The sequence below is a fragment of the Pinus tabuliformis genome, chromosome 5_2, assembly GCF_031772625.1.
Source record: "Pinus tabuliformis cultivar Carrire ecotype Pingquan chromosome 5_2, CPIR1, whole genome shotgun sequence".
Taxonomy (NCBI): domain Eukaryota; kingdom Viridiplantae; phylum Streptophyta; class Pinopsida; order Pinales; family Pinaceae; genus Pinus; species Pinus tabuliformis.
This window is the reverse complement of record NC_142306.1, coordinates 987,053,922-987,075,178: the sequence shown is the minus strand read 5'-3', so window position 1 is coordinate 987,075,178 and position 21,257 is coordinate 987,053,922. Positions and strand designations below refer to the sequence as shown.

The 21,257-nt window shown below is 41.6% G+C and overlaps 1 protein-coding gene and 1 pseudogene across 1 annotated transcript; one reads left to right on the top strand and one right to left on the bottom strand.

The window, feature by feature from the left end:
• Nucleotides 1-8,494: 8,494 nt before the first annotated feature.
• LOC149162614 (uncharacterized) lies at nt 8,495-14,386 on the bottom strand. Its single transcript, XM_089435239.1, has 6 exons — nt 12,860-14,386; nt 11,761-12,511; nt 11,396-11,607; nt 11,095-11,222; nt 9,698-11,048; nt 8,495-9,139 (listed from the first exon to the last, which is right to left on the bottom strand). Exons 1-6 carry the CDS (start codon nt 14,384-14,386, stop codon nt 8,495-8,497), a joined length of 4,614 nt encoding a protein of 1,537 aa, XP_089291365.1.
• A 2,025-nt stretch (nt 14,387-16,411) lies between these two features.
• Nucleotides 16,412-21,257, top strand: part of LOC149162613 (pyruvate decarboxylase 2-like) — a 31,280-nt pseudogene continuing 26,434 nt past the window's right edge.

Sequence of the window (21,257 nt, the reverse complement as noted above, 5' to 3'; positions counted from 1 at the left end):
TTGATTCTTCTTCATTTTCATTTTCAAATGACATTGTTTCTATTGGAAACATGGAGGTACCCATTACAAGAACTAGCATGAGACTCGTTGGCAACATGGGGTATAAAGGAGGAGGACTTGTTGTCAATGGACAAGGAATGACTCAACCATTGGAGGTTGTTCAAAGACCTCGATTTGCAGGTTTAGGATATACTTAAAGAGAGCGCTCAAAGGTGTCAGAATCTCCCAATACATTGATGAAACCGTCGAGGAAAGTGATTGATGGGAACACATCACAATCCTCCCATGGCAGTGTAGATTATAGAGGAAGAGATGAGGCAAGCTCTGATCGCCAAAATCGCACTAGAGATAGCCAAGATATGTATAACAAGTCTTTATATTCTAGAGTTATTTTTTATTACAAGCATATTAATGATGATCATAAATCATGGAATAGAGAGATGGGGTTTTTGTGGTTTACATAACCATGTGATTGTTGAATGCTGGAAGAGAATGGAAGCAAGAAAGAGGATGAGGTGTGAAAGGCCTTCTCCACATCAGGGAAGGAAGTAGGTTAAGAAGGTCTGGAGGAAGAAGACTTTTTACAGTCATTACAACAAGGGTGGTCATCAAAGAGCCACATGTTGGAGGCTCCATCCAGAGTAGTGTCTTAAGGACAAAGCGCCCGTGTAGAATCTGGTTGGTGAAGATGTTCAACAAGAAAATCTGCCACATTCCTCTTGGATCACTTTGTTGAGTAAAATATGGTTTTACTAGATTTGGTAGTTGTTAATGGCCACATTTTTTAAATCATCTGTTGCGATATAAATGTAAAAGTGATGATGGTTTTCCATAACTTGTTAAAGCAACAACGATGTTTTGGTCTTTAATTGATAATTGGGGAATTGATTTATATTATGACGTAAACTTGACCACAAAGTATGTGTTATAAACTTGTGGCAAGTATGGGGATGCTTGGGTCATTATTGGTCATGTAATTGATCATGTAGTTTGAAAATGTACTACAAGTTTGCAGAGGATGCAGGTGTCGTTTATCACTTATGGCTCTGAAGGACCAAGCTGAAGGAGAAGGAAGGGTGACCTGTTAGGACACTTGTGGTGCAGACAATGTAACACAATAGTGGCAGATTATGTTCATGCTTTTGGAGGACCAAAATATCCTTAGTGGGGGGGAATGATCCAGGTGGCTCCAAACACACTCAGAAATCAAAGGTGGCTCCAGAAAGGCTTGAAAATAAAATTACTCAAAATGTATCCAAACCAATACCAAGGTTTAGTGCTCATCATTACAATTCTGGTGGCGCAGATGACACTCAAATCTGAGTCTGTACGACCAACTTATGGCTCTTTAAAGTTTGACAAGATAGGGAAAAAGCAGGGCCCACAGTGTCATGGTATCCCAGTCAGCAAGTGGGACCCACATGGCAGGCCATCATCCATAGACACATTGCACTCCATTATTGGCTCTTGCATCTTAAAAGGGACAAAAAAAATGATATTAAAAATATCATCTAGTGACCAAAATTAAAAACAAAACAAAAAACAGATATCTATACACCCCATATAAAACAAAACTATATATTAAAATAACTATATAATAAAATATGGTTGTATTAATATAAACCAATGGTTGTATTAAATCCAACAAAAATATAATGTATTCATGGTAAGGTTTTTTATGGTGTGGTTCAGAACAAACTCATACCATACATTAAACTATATACGAACCATCGAAACAAACTCTGTCGAATTTAATGTTATTTGGTTATAATACATAATCATAAACTTTGCCTCCATTACATGACCACCATCAAATCACATAAAAAAAACCAATGTTATAACTACTAGCCAAGACTTAACCACCGGGGAACAAAGCACTGAAATGACTTGCCAATACAGGATTCGAACCCTTAACCTCTGTTGGGCTAACAGACTCCACCACCAATGAGCCAGGACTCGTTCCTTGGTGGCTATGCTACTCATCTACTATGTAAACCTTCTCCAAATAGTGAAACGGGTGAGAGCACACTGGAGTGAAGGTGGAACCCGGATGGTGGACCGGCAGAGGAGTTCCAACTAGCGGAACCATGAGTGGACCATAATAGTGGAACCATGAACCTAGGAATATTTTGATGCTGAAATGATTCCTTGAGAGCCAGAGATGCCAGTGATAGAATTTGTCATGCTTATAGTAATTTTTTCACATTTTCTTGCCAGGAGTCTAACCTTGTAGTCATAATTTCCATCTGAGCAGCAAAATGCAGGTGCCTAGCAGTACAAAATCTTTGGAGAATCTTGGGGAATCTAAAAGATTCCCTTGGAGGCTGATTTTTCCCAGTTTTAGAATGATGCAAACTTTATAGTCATTTTTCACAGAATTATGCAGGGAGTCCAGTGGTATGCTCAGAATTTCCATCTGAGTAGCGGATTTTCCAGCGATCTTCAGGAAGGAATCTATAGGGAATCTTCAAGATTCTTGAGGGACCAAAATTTGATGGTGTCATAATTGGACAAGTTTACAAACAATTTTACACCACTCGTCACCAGAAATTCAGTGGTGCAGTCCATTTTAGCAGCTGGGCTTTGCATTTTTATCCATCTTCGAAAGTGGAGGTATATGTTGTATTTATGCCATGTCTTTCTTCTTGATTTGCTAAGATGATGTCTTTATTGTTGAGATCCCTAATTACCAATATGTTGAGGGATACTTGTTGCCATATCATGTGATATTTGTTTAGCTTGTCATGCTAAAGGAGGACCCATTTGAGTGAGAGTTCCTATAGGGAGAACATCTCATGGAGAGACACATCACTCAAGTTGAGGGTATTTGTCCTTGTAATGGCAAAGAACATACCATGTACATCATCATCATTTACAACACTTAATGAAGCGGCCTCCCTGCTCTTGATAATGGGCCCAGAGATTTAACCCACAATGGCTGAAATCCATTGTCAATGTGTTATGTGTTCTTGATTTGATGATCTTCATTATGTTTACTCTTCTTTTAGTATGCACATGTGGTTGTTTTATACTCTTTTAAATGCAATTCTGATAAGATCACAAAAGTAAAAGATCTTGGCTGATTCTAGTAGCTTAAGAGATCTGGATCAAGTTTGTAACACCCTCCTCCCACATCCACCCAAGTAATCATGCCAATGAGGGTAAACATGAGACAAGAGGCTACTATGATTAGATTCGACCTCCTATATGACCTCAAGGAAGTGGAAATGATGAAATGTCACACATAGTCATTCAACATCATCAACAGAAACCTCAAGAGACAAGTCAACCACTCAAATAACATGTCCTTGGGTCCCACTATTGTTCTGGACCTCTGAGGCCATAGTCACTCTCATGCTTTGGGTAAGGGAGCGACCAGAAACCTAAAGTCGCTGTCATAGGCCCACGTGCCAGTGACCATGGACCCAAATTTCTAGTTTTGTGCCAGTGACTAAGGGATTTAAGCCACTTTTTTAGGCCCATAGCTTAGGCCAATGCCCAGAATGGAATGAAAGCTTGAAATCAATAAAAGTACAGGGAAACAATGAAGAAAAAGAAATAAACTCAAGAAGACCTTAACCAGACCCCTACTAGCCATGACATGCATTTCGTCAAACATATCATCAGCATGTAACCTATGGGTGTAAACAACAAAATTAAGTGTATGGATCTCATACTTATCTAAGAATCCTTATAATCCATTGTTCCCTCATGTAATTTGTTTCATGTTCATCTATTAGGTCATAGACACGTTATCCATTCATATACAAGTAAAAACATGTTGAGAGCCATACATAGCTACTGTCACAAAATGTTCACATAACCAACATAATAGGAACATAAATACAATAAACATATCAGCCATCAAAATCCATATTACACCAGTAAATTTACACATGAAAATCAATGGACTAAATTTCTCATTAATCAATGGAATGAACCAATTGATGATGGGACTACCACATTCCACCTGACCATAAATTGGTTGACCCAAGTCTCTCTTCAGCCATTCAATCTTGTGCCATATTCCAAGCATGAATGTGGGACTCATAGAACACATAAAAAACACCAATCAATGTGGATGCCACTAAAGTTATCTGCCTACACCGTGAGGACTTTGAGTGCCTCCTAGTCTCTCAGACTTTACCATGCATCTATAGTCATATCCAAGGATCACTAGGCCCTACATTGAGATATACTCTTCAGGATTTACCATGCATTCCATCCTAGAATCACTAGGCCCAATGGAGAAAAAATCCACCTCTTGTCTTTACCATATATCCTTCCATTCACCAGAAAGGATTCCTAGGCCCACCGAGGCACATAATATGGCTTTACTACAACCCACACTATAGTTCAGGGGTTACTAAGCCAGTGGCTTCATGCATCCTTAGTCTGGTTCAGGGACCACTACACCATGTGTTTTTCAATTCAGAAATCCACCCCACTTAGCTTCGAATCCAATCCAGCCATCCCACATAAGCCAAATGAGAGAACCCATCTCATCAAATCTATCAGGAAATGGCAAGGATAGGCTGGAAATTCTGTCACTCCAGGAAATATCCATGCCATGGTAGAAAATAAACACATGTGATCCCATGTATGCCAAATCTACCCAGGAAAATACACATGCAACTCGATACCTGCAATGAGTCCTATTGTAGCTGCTTAATCCTGCCTTTCCCTACTTGATCCTGCCTTTCCCTGCTTGATCCATACTTCCTCTCTCCTTCTTTAACTTTCTTGCTCCAACGCCAAAGTGATCCAAGAAAACTCTAAGTGTCCAAGAGTATGAGAGAGAGAGAGAATAATGAAAGTGCTCCAAAGCTAAACTGACAAAAGGTTACCAACCAATCCTCAGAAGCCTTGTTATGAATGAGGCCTCTATTTTCTTTATTTTCCATTATTTTCCTTCATTTTCCTCCTCACATGAAACTTGTGACTTTCACCTCTTTTTTTCCCTAATTTCCATTATTTTTATAAATAATTGTGCCAAAAATTCCATTTTTCCTTTCCAAATCCTTAGCCATTGACTTTGCTAATTTCCTTAGCCATAAACAACCAAATGAACACCCCCTAGGATGTCTTGCCAAACATTAAGCTTGGAATAAGTGTCCCATTCATTTGTGGTTATTATTTTTAACTTTTATTACATTGAATTTTCACCAGGGTTGTTAGAAAGTTTGGTATCAGAGGGATCTTCTTGCTAATGTGAATTGTGAGTGTGAACGATTGAACGTGCAACAAGAAATAAATTGGAGGATGCCAAATATATGTTCGAGGCCTTCCTTAGGATCTAAAAAATGGTGGATATAATGTATGAATCTTATGAGAAGAAAATGGAAAGAGAGGAAGGGGAGAAAGAAAGAGAAGAGGTCGAAGTTCCATCTACCCCCTCAAGTACATTCATCTTAATCATCATCTTCTTGTCATTCAGATGAGGAGATCAATTAGAGACTTCAAGAAGAGAATGCTAAATTGAGGAGACTTCTATGAGAAGAGAAAGAGGAGAAGCAGAGATTTCAGCTTCAACTACGAACCATGAAAGAGGCCTTGGAAGAATTGAAGTGCAATGAAGACTTTGCAAAGCCATCACCACCTATTTCAGCATCAACAGTTGAGGTAAACAATGTTGATCATTCTTTAGTTTCATTTTCAAATAACATTTTTTATGTTGGAAAGATGGAGGTACCCAATACAGGAACTGGCATGAGACTCCTTACCAAGATGGGATATAAAGGAGGAGAACTTGGTGTTAATCACCAAGGAATGACTCAGCCATTAGAGGTTGTACAGAGACCTTGATTCACAAGTTTATGATACACTGAAGGAGAGTGCTCAAAGGTATTATAAGTTGTTGAAACTGTCGAGGAAAGAGAATTATGGGAACACATCACCATCCTCCCATGGCAATGCACATTTCAGAGGAAGAGATGAGGCAAGCTCTCATTGCCATAATTTCACCAGAGATAGCCAAGAGAGGTACAACAAGTCTCGATATTCAAGAGTTCATTTTGATTACAATCATGTTAATGATGAGCATAAATCATGGCATATAAAGACTTGTGGTTTATGTGGTTTACATAACCATGTGATTGTTGAGTGTTGGAAGAGAATGGCAACAAAAAAGAGGATGAGGCGTGAAAGGCCTTCTCCACATCAGGGAAGGAAGTAGGTTAGGCAAGTCTAGAAGAAGAATATTTTTTGTATTCATTACAATAGAGGTATTCATCAAAGAGCCACATGTTGGAGGCTCCATCTAAAACAACGTCTTAAGGAAAAAGTGCCTGTGCAAAAACTAGTTGGTGAAGGTGTTCAACAAGCAAATCCGCCATATTCCTCTTGGATAACTTTGTTGAGTAAAAGATTGTTTTATTATATTTGGTAGCTTGTCATGGCCACATTTTGTAAATAATGTGTTTCAATATAAATGTAAAAGTGATGATGTGTTTTACATCATTTGTTAAAGTAATAATGATGCTTTGGCCTTTAATTGATAGTTGGGGAATTGGTTTCTATTATGATGTAAACTTGACCACAAAGTATGTGTTATAAACTCATGGAATGTATGGGGATTCTTGGGTCATTATTGGTCATGTAATTGAGCAATTAGTTTCCAAAGATGTACGATAGGTTTGCAGAGGATGCAGGTGTTGGTTCATCACTTATGGCTCTGAATGACAAAGGTGAAGGAGAAGGAAGGGTGATCTATCATGACACTTGTGGTGTAGACAATGTAACACAATAGTGGATGATTATGTTAATGCTTTTGGAGGAAAAAAAGCTCCTCAGTGGGGGGAATGATCCAGGTGGCTCCAAACATGCTCAGAAATTGAACGTGGTTCCAGAAAGGCTCAAAAATCAAAGACTTCAAAATGTAGCCAAAATAATACCAAGTTGTAGTTCTCGACATAATAATTCTAGTGGTGAAGATGGCACTCAAATATGAGCTTGTATGACCAACTTATGGCTCTTTAAAGTTTGTCAAGACATGGAAAAAGCGAGGCCCACGGTGTGCCACATGATATCCCAGTCAGCAAGTGGGGCCCACATGGTAGCCCATCAACCATAGACACAAGGCACTCCATCATTGGCTCTTGCATCTGAAAAAGGACAAAAAAAATGATATTCATATCCTCATATAGTGATAAAAGTCATTAGAAACAAACAAAAAAAATATATTTATACACCCCATATAAGAAAAAACTATATCTTAAAATAACCATATAATAAAGTATGGTTGTATTTTTTTTTTTCTCGTTAAAACTATTCTATTATTTACAAGATCAAGAAAAACAGTTACATTCATAGAGTCATTTTACCAGAGGCCAACTGTGGCAGTTTGGAATAGGAGTAACCAAAAAGAGCAGCCCTCGCAGGGGCACCAAGTCTGAGCAAAACAACCCTCGCAGGGGTACTATACCACAAAAGTGCAGCCATACCAAACTAGACATCCCTCGCAGGGGCGCTGGACCAAAAGTGTTCATCCCTTGCAGGGGCATCAAAAGACCTTCAGCATTATCCCTTTCGGGCATTACAGACATAGCAAGAATAGACTTTAAGCCAACATGACATAAACATAAAACCAAAACAAGACCTGAGCAGTGATGGAGGATAATATTTTGAACAGATGGACGGCTATTCATCCGGCTCCTCCTCGAACACCCTGCACCAGCCATACTTCTCAATTTCCTCTGCAGTGGGAAAGGAGTCCATGTTGACATTGTCCCCTTTGGATGTCGACACCTCCTGAGTCTGAGGAAGGTTAGAAACATGCTCTGGAGCATCCCCTGGCATCTCCTTGACGTCCTCTGAGCTTCCACCCGGGTGCTTCCCCTTGCTGTGATGAACATCGCCACCATCGGGAGATTCCTCAAGGAAGAGAACCGATACGTGGGCATTGATACGGGGTTTGTCCAGAGAGCTACTAAAGGTGAAAATGGCAGAACCGAAGGCAGGCATAGGTGCCGGATCAGAGTCTGGGGCACTGGAGTCCATGAATTGGCTTGTTTGGAGGGGGTTGGCCTCAGCGATTCGATGGCAATGGCAACGGCAACAGTGGGATTGGGACGCATCGACTGGAGGACGTGAAGACCCTCCCCGGGCAGAACCTCGACGGCTGAGCAATCGCTGTCGAGGCCTAACCATCTTTGCAAGAGCACCAGGGGTATGGAGCAATGCGGAATAGGATAACCTTTCAGACTTGAGACGGCACCCAACAGACAGGAAGATGGCTTTGACAGCAAGAGCGGTTGCTTGGAGAACCATAGACCAGGCAAGAGCCTGAACTCCGAGAACCAAAAACTGAGCGTGAACCAGCGCATGGAGAGCCGACCCACCACCTTTTTTAACCTCCTCATCACCACCTCGAGTCCTGTTCGCCATAACTGCTAGCTGCAGTCGCACCAGTAAACCGGACAGAGCATTGAAGTGCTTCTGTTGTTCTCCCATGCTTTTATTCCTTGGCGGCGAGCATCGTATCAATTTGCCTGCCTTAATCTTGAGGCAGCACATGGCTAGCATGTGGCTCCTCATTAACACGCGTCTTGTCACCCGCATCCGGGGAAGCAGCATCGCTTTGGACCAGGCTAGCGCATTCCTGAGCCTGGACATTATTTGGTATAATAGTCGTGTTTCCTGTGAGAAGGGTATTCTCGTTTTCCACCCCTATGTTGGCCAGGAGGTCAGCAACCTTGTTGCCTTCCCTTTTTATATGATTGAAGGAAATGGCCCTGTTGCTGCGGAGCGCTTGTTCGATGGCCTCCAGCCTTGCTTCGAGCCTCCAACTGGCGGCGATTTTCCTTGCTTGAGATCCATTCTGGAGGCGCTTGGCCATGTTTATAAGGATCTGGGAGTCTCCTTCCACGACCAGGGGTTGAAGGTTGAGATTCCAAGCGAGAAGGAGCCCTTGCCAAAGTCCCTCTAGCTCAGCTGAGTTGTTGGTGTCCCACCCTATGTTTCCAAAGTATATCTGTAGGGGAGTGCCTTCATGATTCCTTAGAATTCCTCCAAAGCCGGCCATTCCAGGATTGCCTTTGGAGGCACCATCGAAATTGAGCTTATAGGAATGCTTAGGGGGAGCGGTCCATGTGCCCTTGTTTATGATGCTGCTTTTGGAAGGGCCGTTCTTGTGTAGTCCCTGAGGTAGATGCAATTGCCAATTGTCTAGAATGCCTTTCTCATTGTTTAGAGAAGGAAGATCCTCCTGTGTCCAGGATCGGAGCATCAGCGTTTCTTTGAGATTCCCACAAAGCCTATTCCATATATTTTCGATCGGAGAGCGTTGGTTTTTGAATATGCATTTGTTCCTTTCCTTCCAGATGCTCCAGAGGATGAGCCCTGGGATTATGTTCCACAAACAGTTGAGAAGCTCGCTTTTATAAGGATTCTGTGGCCAGTGTCTTAAGGAGTTGGTTATGTCGTTCTCCATTCTGCATCTTCTTTGACATCTAAAGCTCGCCTTTTCCCATAGCTGATTGGCTAGGGGGCAGGTGTCCAGGAGGTGTTGGAGAGTTTCCTCATTATGATTGCAATTATGACAAATGGAGGGACCATGAAAGTTTCTGCTCCTTAGTTTGTCCCAAGTGAGGATTCTTTTATGTCCTACCAACCATAGGAAATAAGAGACTTTGGGCCAGGATCCGAGACCCCAGATTTTGCTCCAGATTGGGTCAGAAGGGGTAGTGATATTGCATACGATCTTATAAGCCTCTGATGTGGTAAAGGCACCTTTTGGTTGATATCCCCATCGAAGAATGTCACTGCCTTCGTCATGTCTAATGCTTCTTTTCCGTAACTCCTTCTCCAGCTCCTCAGCATCCCGAAGGTTTGTGTTATTGATTAACTGATTACCCTGTTTCCATTTCCTGAATCCATGCTCCGTTTCCTGCATCCAAAACTGTCGGATCTTTTCTTGCTGCTGCTCCTGCCTATTGAATTCCGGAGATGGATGAAGAATGCGGCTGAGCTTTGGCATCTGGTTCCATGCATCTGTCCAGAATCTTGCCGTTTTGCCGTCTCTCACTTCCCAGAAACTGTGCTGCTGAATTAACTGGAAGTGCTGTTTGGCTGCATTCCAGATTAGCGAGCCTTTGTCATTGGGAGTGAACCTGATGAGCTCTTCCTGAGGTCTGTTATTGGCATATTTGGCTGTCCAGATTTTGACCCAAGGTTTTTCTGGGTTAGTGACCCATTGCCACCAAATTTTAGCGCTCATAATGGAGTTGCTATGCTCTGGGTCTCTCAGCCCAATGCCCCCTTTATCTTTGGGCGTGCAGACGGTGGTCCATTTTACAAGAGCCCATTTACGGTTAGTTGCCGAGCTGCCCCATAGGAAGCCACGCTGAAGATTCCTGATTCTTTTTAAAACCCATTTCGGCGCTGCTAGGATTGAGAACAGATAAAGTGGCATTGCCTGAAGGACTGACTTAATGAGCACCACACGACTGGCCAAATTCAAAGTTCTGTGCGTCCAAAGGTTAAGACGGGATTCGAGCTTCTCAATGAGAGTTCGCCAAGAGGAATGCTTTATGGCTGAAGCAGTGAGGGGGGCTCCAAGGTATTTGGAGGGGAGGGTAGCAGTGGGAAATCCCAGGATACGAGCAACCGCTGTCTTGACAGTTGGAGGAGTGTGAAAGAAAAAGATCTGCGATTTGGAGCTATTGACACTGGTGCCTGAAGCTTCAGAGAAATCATTGAGCAGGGCTTTGAAGCAGGAGGCTTCCTGGACAGAAGGGTAGCCAAATAGCATGGTGTCATCAACAAACTGCTGATGAGAAGTTGCAGGGGTGTTGTGAACAGAGAGGCCTTTGAGCTGATGAGAGTGGAGGGCGTGTTTGATGTGACGACCTAGACCTTCAGCCATTAGAACAAAGAGGAAGGGGGATAGGGGGTCACCTTGCCTGATTCCTCGGGATGGTTTGAAGGGGCGGGAGGGGATTCCGTTCACAAGGATGGAGAAGTGTGTGGATGTAATTAGACTCATGATCCAGTGGATCCACATAGAACAAAATCCAAAGGCCATTAGCATTTGCTGAATGTAAGTCCAGCTGAGTTTATCAAAAGCCTTAGAGAGATCCAGTTTGAGAATCATACCTGCCTGCTTTGATTGCTTGAGGGAGTGTATTATCTCGTGCGTGAGGAGTATGCCGTCCATGATCTGTCTCCCTTCCACGTACCCCGACTGTTCCGGAGAGATGAGCAGAGGCAAGAGGGGCTTTAACCTGTTTGCAATAACTTTAGATATGACTTTGTAAATTACGTTGCAGAGAGCAATCGGCCTATATTTGTCAGGGGTGATTGAATCCTCCTCTTTAGGGATAAGGGCAATGAAGGTAGAATTGAGAGAGGGAAGCAGCCAATGGAGAGCTCTTGATTCTTCTACAATTTGCCATACCTCCAGTTTTATCAGCTCCCAGAAGGTGTGAAAGAACGTAGTGGTGAATCCATCCGGGCCAGGGGCTTTTCCTTCCTTAAGCTGGGACATTGCCTCATCCACCTCCTGAGACAGAATAGGGCGAAGGAGAAGCTCATTATGTTCCTCCGTGATGAGCTTTGGCACATTGTTGGTTATTCTTTCAATTGCAGGTCGCCTGTCTCCTTCAGGCTCTTGATGGACATGATTGAAGTGATTAAGGAATTCCTCCTCAATTTCCTCATGCTTCTCTACTTTTGCCCCCCCTTGTTTTTGAATGAAAGGGATGTTGTTGTGCATTCTTCGTTGAACAGTGGTTCTGTGGAAGAATTTGGTATTTCGCTCACCTTCCTTCAGCCATCTGATTCTGGATTTTTGCTTCCAATATATTTCCTCCTGCTTCCTCCTTTCCTCTAGTTGGCTGTGGATGCGTCGTTCCTGTTCCAGAGTTACCTCAGTGTGCCCCTCTGTAGTTATTTTTTGCTGGAGTTCCGTCAGTTCCTTGTTTAGGTCTTGTTGCGCTTTAAAGATGTTTCCAAAGGTCTCCCTATTCCAACGCTTTAGGTGATTTTTTAAAAACCTGAGCTTCTGTTGGAACTGATACATCTTGGACCCTTCTGGCGGGATGAAGGATGTCCATGTTGTTTTGACAAAGTCTTTAAACGAGGGATGTGAGAGCCAGAACTCTTCGAAGCGGAAGGGTCTTCTGGTCAGGTCGCCTGGTCTTTGCCATTGGAGGGCAATAGGCCAGTGATCCGAACCTGTATGAGGAAGTATAGCAGCTGAAATGTCTCCTCCGAGATGAACCGCGTTATCTGATATGAGGAAGCGATCCAGTTTGGATGCAATTTGATGCTTACCTGCCCTGCGATTGCTCCATGTAAAAGTGCCGTTACAAAAAGGCATATCTATGAGAGAGGTATTCTGAATGAAATCCTTGAAATGGGCATTCTCTTGTTCCATTCTATTTCTCCCCCCGATCTTCTCCTCTAGCTTGGTAATCATGTTAAAATCCCCTCCAATAATCCAGAGTGGGTGCCTCCTGTTGTTGTTCAAAGCTTCTATAGTGTCGAGAAGTGCAATTTTGCTTCCTGTATCCTGCGGGAAATATACATTTGATAGGTTTCCATGAATATTCGTGCCTAGAATGTGGAAGGCTGCCTGGATGAGGTGATGAGAAGCGTGAAAATCTGAAAGAGTTAACGCTTGTGTGTTCCGACAACCTGGCCATGCTTTGGAGAGAATGCTGCCTAATGTAGAGCTGTTACATTTGGTTTCCTGGAGAAAGCATAGTTGTGGCTTTTCCATTTTAATCATGTTTTTTAACATTCTAAGTTTTCCTGGGCTATTGAGCCCCCTTAGGTTCCATGATACAAGCTTCATGGTTCAACTATTAATAGAGGGTTTATAGTACTTCGTCAATTTAGCATACCTGCCTGAGTCTACCAGGATTTTCCCAATCTCGATCATTCGCTGAAGATCCGTTCTTCTTCCTCTCTTTTTGGTGTCTTTTGGGGGAAGGCTTCCATCCCAATGGCTTCCTGGCTGTATACCTAGTTGTTGCTGTTGATAGGCCCTTGAAATGACCACTTCCAGCTTGTTGAGTTGAGTCTCTGGTATACTGTCGTATGCTTTCTTTTTGCATGCTAGTTCTAGTTCCAGAATGTCTAGGCCGTTCAGATCTATGCTTTCTGGTTCTTCTTCCATCTGTTGCACTTGGCTGCTTCCTTCCATATTAATCTCTGAGCTGTGAAGGGGGTCTAGCTTTCCATCGACTTCCATATCCTTGTATTTCCCTGCCGACTCTTTTTGTCCTTCTTTGAGGTTTGCTGGAATGACAATGGGGGTTTGAAGTTTGGAGGGGGAAGCTGTAGGAGGGGGATGGGAGGAGGAAGAAGGAGGAGCAGGGCTAGTCTCGGAGATCGGGGGTTGCTCATCAGAGGTCTGAGCAAGAATTTCAAAACTGTTCTTTGTAGCTGGGCCATGGGTATTATTTTGCTGGGGCTTATTCCCATTTGTGGGTTTTTTGTGCGCTCGCTTTCGGCTAGGGGCTTTGGTGAAGCCGTCCTGGGTTAGGGTTTCTGAGGGATCAGGAGTATTGGCTTTGGCATTCAGAGGACAGTCCCTGAATAGATGCCCAAGAGCATGGCATTTTCGGCAACGAAAGGGGACATGCTCATAGTCCAGAGGTTGAATCCATTCTTCGTCACGGTGAGAGAGACTTACCGATTCTGGCAAAGCTTCGTCCAGGCGCATGAAGACGCAGATGCGGGCATAAGAAGTGTATCTGCGCATTTTTGTTTCTTCTGCCACCCTGATGTATTCCCCCAATCCATTTCCTATATCTTTGAGAATGTCCTCGTCCCAATATTCATCTGGAAGTGAGTACATTCTGATCCAGACTGGCGCCCATGTGAGATATTCCTTATCCGGGTTAAATCTTGGTATCCATTCCCTCAAATATAGACCCGCTGAGTTAAAAAAGTAGGGCCCTGCTCCCAGAATTCTGTATTTGTCCTCAAGACAGAAGAAAATCGCAGTAAAGAAGCCTTTTTGCCCTAGCTGCAGAGTAACGTCTCCTTTGGGTTTCCACTTCGCCGCAATCCATCCATATAAGGCTTTTTCTGTCGGCCAAAACCCTATAAACTTCCCAATAAGGGCATGATCCCTCATGTATTCGATTCGCTTGTCAATCTTGTGTCCCGGCAACTCTATTCTGGGCCGTTCTTTAGCTATAGGCTTGCATGTAGTCGAGGAGACTTTCGGAACTTCTTCTGGTTTTTCCTCTCTATCTTGTGTGACGCTGGCTTTGTCCTTCCGACCGCCTATCTCCTTGTTCCCGTGCTGTTGCCTGTTCTCTTTGTTCATTACCTCCTTATCGACAGATCCAAAGACAAATGTCTGCTCAGGACCGTGCTGCGAGGTATTTGCTCTGGGGGAGGGCTCTGACGCCCTCCCCTGAGGAGATTCCATTGTGCTACTCTAGAACCCTGCAACGCTGTTACGAAACAGGTGTTTTGGTCAGGCCTGTGAATAGATCCAGTACTGTGCAGTCTGCGCCGTCGAAGCTTTTCTCAGAACCCTAATCGTCACCAGACCTCCGCCGTTCCTCAACTGTTCACAAGGAGTCGTTCGTATGGTTGTATTAATATAAACCAACGGTTGTATTAAATTCAACAAAAATATAACGTATTCATGGTAAGGTTTGTTATGGTATGGTTCAGAACAAACTCATACCATATATTATACTATATACCAACCATCGAAACAAACTCCGCTAATTTTAATGTTATTTCATTACAATACATAACCATAAACTCTGTCTCCTTTATGTGACCACCAACACATCACAGAAAAAAAAAAATGTTATAACCTCCAGCCAAGACTTAACCTCTAGGGAACGAACTGTCAAAACAAATTTCCAATATAAGATTCGAACCCTTAACCTCTATCGGGCTAGCGAACTCCGCCACTAATGAGCCACAAATCGTTCCTTGGTGGCTTCGTTGCCCATATACTATACAAACCTTCTCCAAACAGTCAACCAAGGTAGAGCATAGCAGAGTGGAGGTGCAACCCGGACGGTAGAGGAATTCTAACCAACAGAACCATGAGTGGGCCACAGCAGTGAAACCATGAACCTAGGAAAATTTTGATGTTGAAAAGGTTCCTTGAGAGCCAAAGATGCCAATGATAGAATTTGTCATGCTTGTAGTCATTTTGGCATGTTTTCTCCCCAGGAATCCAACCGTGCAAACAAAATCTCCATTTGAGAAGTAGAATGCAAGTGCCCAATAATACAGAATCATTGGAGAATCTTAGGGAATCTAAAAGATTCCCTTGGACGCTGATTTTTTCCATTGTGGGAATGATGCCAACTTTATATTCATTTTTCACATAATTTCACACGAAATATAGTGGTATGCTCAAAATTTCCATCTGAGCAGCAAATTTTCCAGCCACCTTCTGGAAGGAATATTTGGTGGAATCTTTAAGATTCCCGAGGGTCCAAAATTTGACGGTGTCAGAATTGGACAAGTTTACAATAGATTTTACACTCCGTATTGCCAAGAATTCAGTGGTGCAGTCCATTTTAGCTATTGAGCTTTACATTTTTTGACCATATTCGAAAGTGGAGGTATATGTTGCAGTTATACCATGTCTTTCTTCTTGATTTGTTGAGATGATGCCTTTATTGTTGAGAGCCCTGATTACCATTATGTTGAGGGATACTTGTTGCCACATCATGTGAGATTTGTTTAGATTGTCATGCTGAAGGATGACCCATTTGATTGAGAGTTCCCATAGGGAAAACGTCTCGTGGAGAGACATGCCACTTAGGTTGATGGTATTTTTCCTTGTAATGAGAAAGAACATACCATGTACATGATCAATTTTTTCAACACTTAATGAAGTGGCCTCCCCACTCTTGACACCGAGCCTAGAGATGTAACCCACATTGGGTGAAATTCATTACCAATATGTTATGTGTTCTTGATTTATTTATCGTCATTATGTTTCCACTTCTTTCATTATGCACATGTGGTTATTTTATACTCTTTTAAATATAATTCTAATAACATCACAAAAGTAAAAGATCTTGGTTAATTCCAATAGCTAAAGAGATTCAAATCAAGTTTGGTGTCAAACTAGTCTTCTTGTTGATGTAAATTGCAAGTGTGAACGACTGAACATGCAACAAGAAATAAAATGGAGGATGATAGAGATATGTACGAGGCCTTCCTCAGCATGTCAAAAACGGTGGACATAATGTACGAAGATTATGAGAAGAAAATGGCAAGAGAGAAATGGGAGAAAGAAAGAGCAAAGGAAGATGCTTCATCTACCCCCTAGTGTGTACATTCATCTTCTTCATTGTCTTCTCATCATTGAGATGAGGAGATCAATCAGAGCCTTCAAGAAGAGAATTTTGAATTGAGGAGAATTCTATGAGAAGAGAAAGAGGAGAAGCAAGTATTGTATCTTCAGTTATGTGCCATGAAAGAGGCCTTGGAAGAATTGAAGCGCAAAGAAGGCTTAGTAAAGGCATCATCACATGTTTCAGCATCGAGAGTTAATGTAAACAATCTTGATCATTCTTCAATTTCATTTTCAAATGACATTCTTTCTGTTGGAAACATGGAGGTACCCATTACAGGAACTAGCATGAGACTCCTTACCAAGATGGGGTATAAAGGAGGAGGACTTGGTGTTAATGGCCAAGGAATGACTCAACCATTGGAGGTTGTACAAAGACCTCGATTTGCAGGTTTGGGATACACTGAAGGAGAGTGCTCAAAGGTATCAGAAGCTTCCAAGAAATTGTTGAAACCGTCGAGGAAAGAGAATGATGGGAACACATTAACATCCTCCCATGGAAGTGCACATTGCATAGGAAGAGCTGAGGCAAGCTCTCATAACCAGAATCGCACCAGAGATAGCCAAGAGAGGTATAACAAGTCTCGATATTCTAGAGTTCATTTTGATTACAAGCATGTTAATGATGAGCATAAATCATGGCATATAAAGACTTGTGGTTTACATAACCACGTGATTGTTGAGTGTTGGAAGAGAATGGCAAAAAGAAAGAGGATGAGGCATGAAAGGCCTTCTCCACGTCAAGGAAGGAAGTAGGTTAAGCAGGTCTAGAGGAAGAGGAATTTTTGCAGTAATTACAATAGAGGTGGTCATCAAAGAGCCACATGTTGGAGGCTCCATCCAGAGAAATGCCTTAGGGTCAAAGTGCCCGTGCAGAAAGAAGTTGGTGAAGGTGTTCAACAAGAAAATATGCTACATTCCTCTTAGAGCACTTTATTGAGTAAAAGATGGTTTTGCTAGATTTGGTAGCTTGTCATGGTCAAGTCACATTTCGTAAATCATGTTTTTCGATATAAAGGTAAAGGTAATGATGTGTTTTCCATCAATTGCTAAAGCAACACTGATTTTTTGGCCTTTAATTGATAGTTGGGGAATTGATTTCTATTATGATGTAAACTCGACCATAAAGTATGTGTTATAAACGTGTGGCAAGTATGGGCATGCTTGGGTCATTATTGGTCATGTAATTGACCATGTAGTTTGCAAAGACATACTACAGGTTTGCAGCAGATGCAGGTATCAGTTCATCGCTTATGGCTCTGAAGGAAAAAGGTGAAGGAGAAGGAAGGGTGAACCATCAGGATACTTGTGGTGCAGAAAATGTAACACAAAAGTGGAAGATTATGTTCATGCTTTTAGAGGACCAAAAGCTCCTCAGTGGGGGGGAATGATCTAGGTAGCTTCAAACATGCTCAGAAATCGAAGGTGGCTCTAGAAAGGCTTGAAAATAAAAGTCTTTAAAATGTAGCCAAACCAATACCAAATTGTAGTGCTCATCATTACGATTTTTGTGGCATAGACGATACTCAAATCTGAGTCTGTATGACCAACTTATGGCTCTTTAAAGTTTAACAAGACAGGGAGAAAGTGGGGACCACAGTGTGCCACATGGCATCCCAGTCAGCAAGTGGGACCCACATGGAAAACCATCAACCATCGACACATGGCACTCCATCATTGGCCCTTGCAACTAAAAAAGGACAAAAATAAATGATATTAAAAATATCATCTAGTGACAAAAGTCATTAAAAACAAAACAAACAAAAAAATTATTTATACACCCCATATAAGACAAAACTATATATTAAAATAACCATATAATTAAATATGGTTGTATTAATATAAACCAATGGTTGTATTAAATCCAACAAAAATATAGTGTATTCATGGTAAGGTTTCTTATGGTATGGTTCGGAACAAACTCATACCATATATTAAACTATATAACAACCATCGAAATAAACTCCACCAAATTTAATGTTATTTGGTTATAATACATAACCATAAACTTTGCCTCCATTACGTGACTATCAGCACATCATAGAACAAAAAAAAAAAATGTTATAACTGCCAACCAAGACTTAACCGCCAGGGAAAAAAGCACCAAAACAAATTGACAATACAAGATTCAAACCCTTAACCACCACCGGGCTAGAGGACTTCGCCACCAACGAGCCATGACTCGTTCCTTGGTGGCTCTACTACTCATCTACTATATAAACCTTCTCCAAACAGTCGACCAGGGGAGAGAACATCAGAGCAGAGGTGGAACCTGGACGATAGATCGGCGGAGGAGTTCCAACCAGCGGAACCATGAGTGGGCCACAAGAGTGGAACCATGAACTTGGGAATATTTTGATGTTGAAAAGATTCCTTGAGAGCCAAAGATTCCTGTGACAGAAGTTGTCATGCTTATATTCATTTTTACACATTTTATCACCAAGAGTCAAACCGTGCAGTCAAAATCTCCAGCTAAGTAGTAGAATGCTAGTGTCTAGCAATACAGAATCTTTGGAGAACCTTAGGGAATCTAAAAGATTCCCTTGGAGGCTGATTTTTTCTAGTGTCAGAATGATGCCAACTTTATAGTCATTTTTCATAGAATTTCACAAGGAGCACAGTGGATTGCTAAGAATTTCCATCTGAGCAATGGATTTTCCAACCATCTTTAGGAAGCAATCTTTGGGGAATCTTCAAGATTTCCAAGAGTCCAAAATTTGACAGTGTTATAATTGGACAAGTTTATAGTTGATTTTACACAACTCATTGCCAGGAATTAAGTGGTGCTTTCCATTTCAGAAGCTGAGCTTTGAATTTTTCAGCCATATTCGAAAGTGGAGGTATATGTTGTAGTTATGCCATGTCTTTCTTCTTGATTTGTTGAGGTGATGTCTTTATTGTTGAGATCCCTCATTACCATTATGTTGAGGGATACTTGTTTCCACATCATGTGAGATTTGTTTAGATTTTAATGTTGAAGGAGGACCCATTTGAGTGAGAGTTCCTATAGGGAGAACGTCTCGTGGAGAGACACATGATTTAAGTTGAGGGTATTTTTCCTTGTAATGAAAAAGAACATACCATGTACATCATCATCATTTGCAACACTTAATGAAGCGACCTCCACATTCTTGACACTGGGCCCAAAGATGTAACCCTCACTGGGTGAAATTTGTTATCAATGTGTTATGTGTTCTTGATTTGTTTATTGTGTTGAAAATAGAAACAAGAAATGATAAATATAGAAGTGCTAAATTTAGTACTTCTATAAATAGCATTTTGGGATACTTTCCTATTTTAGTTAATCCCTAAAACTAAAATAGTGAAGCAACTGTTTGTAAAATAATTAATTAATTCACCATGAGATAATTAGTTGAGGAAAATCAAACATGAAGTCTATGTGGGGACATGCAACAGTTTCTCCATTAATTGAGGAATTTATCCATCAATTAAAGAGATAAGGATGAGTTGTAATATTGAGTTGTAATTAGTTGGCCCAGTTAACTGAGTCAAGTCCAGTTAGATTAATTCAAATAGTTTGTTGAATTAATGTAAGTTCAGTTAGTTAATGCATGCATGCATGTAACTACTGCACTTCAGATAACTGAATATTCTCTCATAAATAACTCATGCATGTTAGTTCAGACAGAGACCCAGTTGAGATTAGATGGAGGGACAATGTACTATTAGTTGTTAGAATATTCCATTGTGAATATCCCTTGCATGCATAAGGAATTCTTTCCTTGAGGATTGCGCAGTTACTTCTTCAGGTTTTGTGAGTGTGATGAGGCCAATTCACACATGTGGCTTCACTGGACCCCAAGAAAAACTGCGCAAGGAAATAGGAGGCTTGGAGGGCTTGAGGAGGACATATACTATGTCTATTCAATCTGTGAGCTATATTGTTTGATTGCAGAGAGAGTAGGATAGCTTGAGAGTTGATTCTTTTTGTAACTTGAATATGATTTCCACTTGTATGATAATACAGAGATTGGGGTTTTAGGCTGAGGCTTTCCCTGGGTTATTTCTTCTGTGTTATGTGTGATTGATTTCTCATTCTCAGTTATATGTGTTCTCTTGATCTTTCTCAATTCGATTAAGCTTTCGCAAAGTTTGTTGTAGAAGTAGATCTTGTATTTTGCTTTAGTCTATTGCATAATCTGTTGATCTACAGTGGGAATTTCTACATGGTATCAGAGCAAAGGTGATCAAGGTGAAGAATAGTATACTAGAAGAAAGAAGTTCAAAGTTTGAGGTTCCTGAATATAGAAATCGAGTTCTTATCACATCTCAATTTCACCAATGGCGTTCAGTGGTTTAAGACTTGAGTATGCCCTTGATGGAAGCTCAAATTATATATCTTGGAAGGATCGCATGGAGGTAGTATTAGATGATAACGGTCTAAAGGACTTCATTGATCAAGAAATCCCCAAGCCGATTGATGCTACTCAACTGGTGGAATGGAAGAAATATGTGGCTAGAGTAAGGAGAATCCTCCTGGAGGGAGCTCGAGACCACATTGTCTCGAGCCTCCATGGGAAGGATACACCATTTTCAATGTGGAAAACATTGAAAGATCTATATTAGAACAACAACGATAAGAGGAAGCTGGTGCTAAAAGATAAGCTTCGTAAGATCAAGTGTGAAAAGTGCGACACGATCTCTACATATCTGAACAAGCTCACCACCTGCAGGGATGAGCTTGGAAGTGTAGGGATAACGACCGATGATGATGACATGGTGAGTCTTGCACTCCTTGGTCTTCCTAAGAGCTGGCATAGCTACCAAGACTCGGTTAATGGAAGAGAAAAATTTCCAGATTGGGAATGAATTTGGTCAGATCTGAAGCAGGAGGAAATAAGAAGAAGCACCAGAGGTGGATCCTCATCGAATCAAGATGATGAGGAAAATATAGCCTCAGTGAGTAAGGTGAGGAAAGGGAAAGGGAAGGTGTCCCATCTCAAAT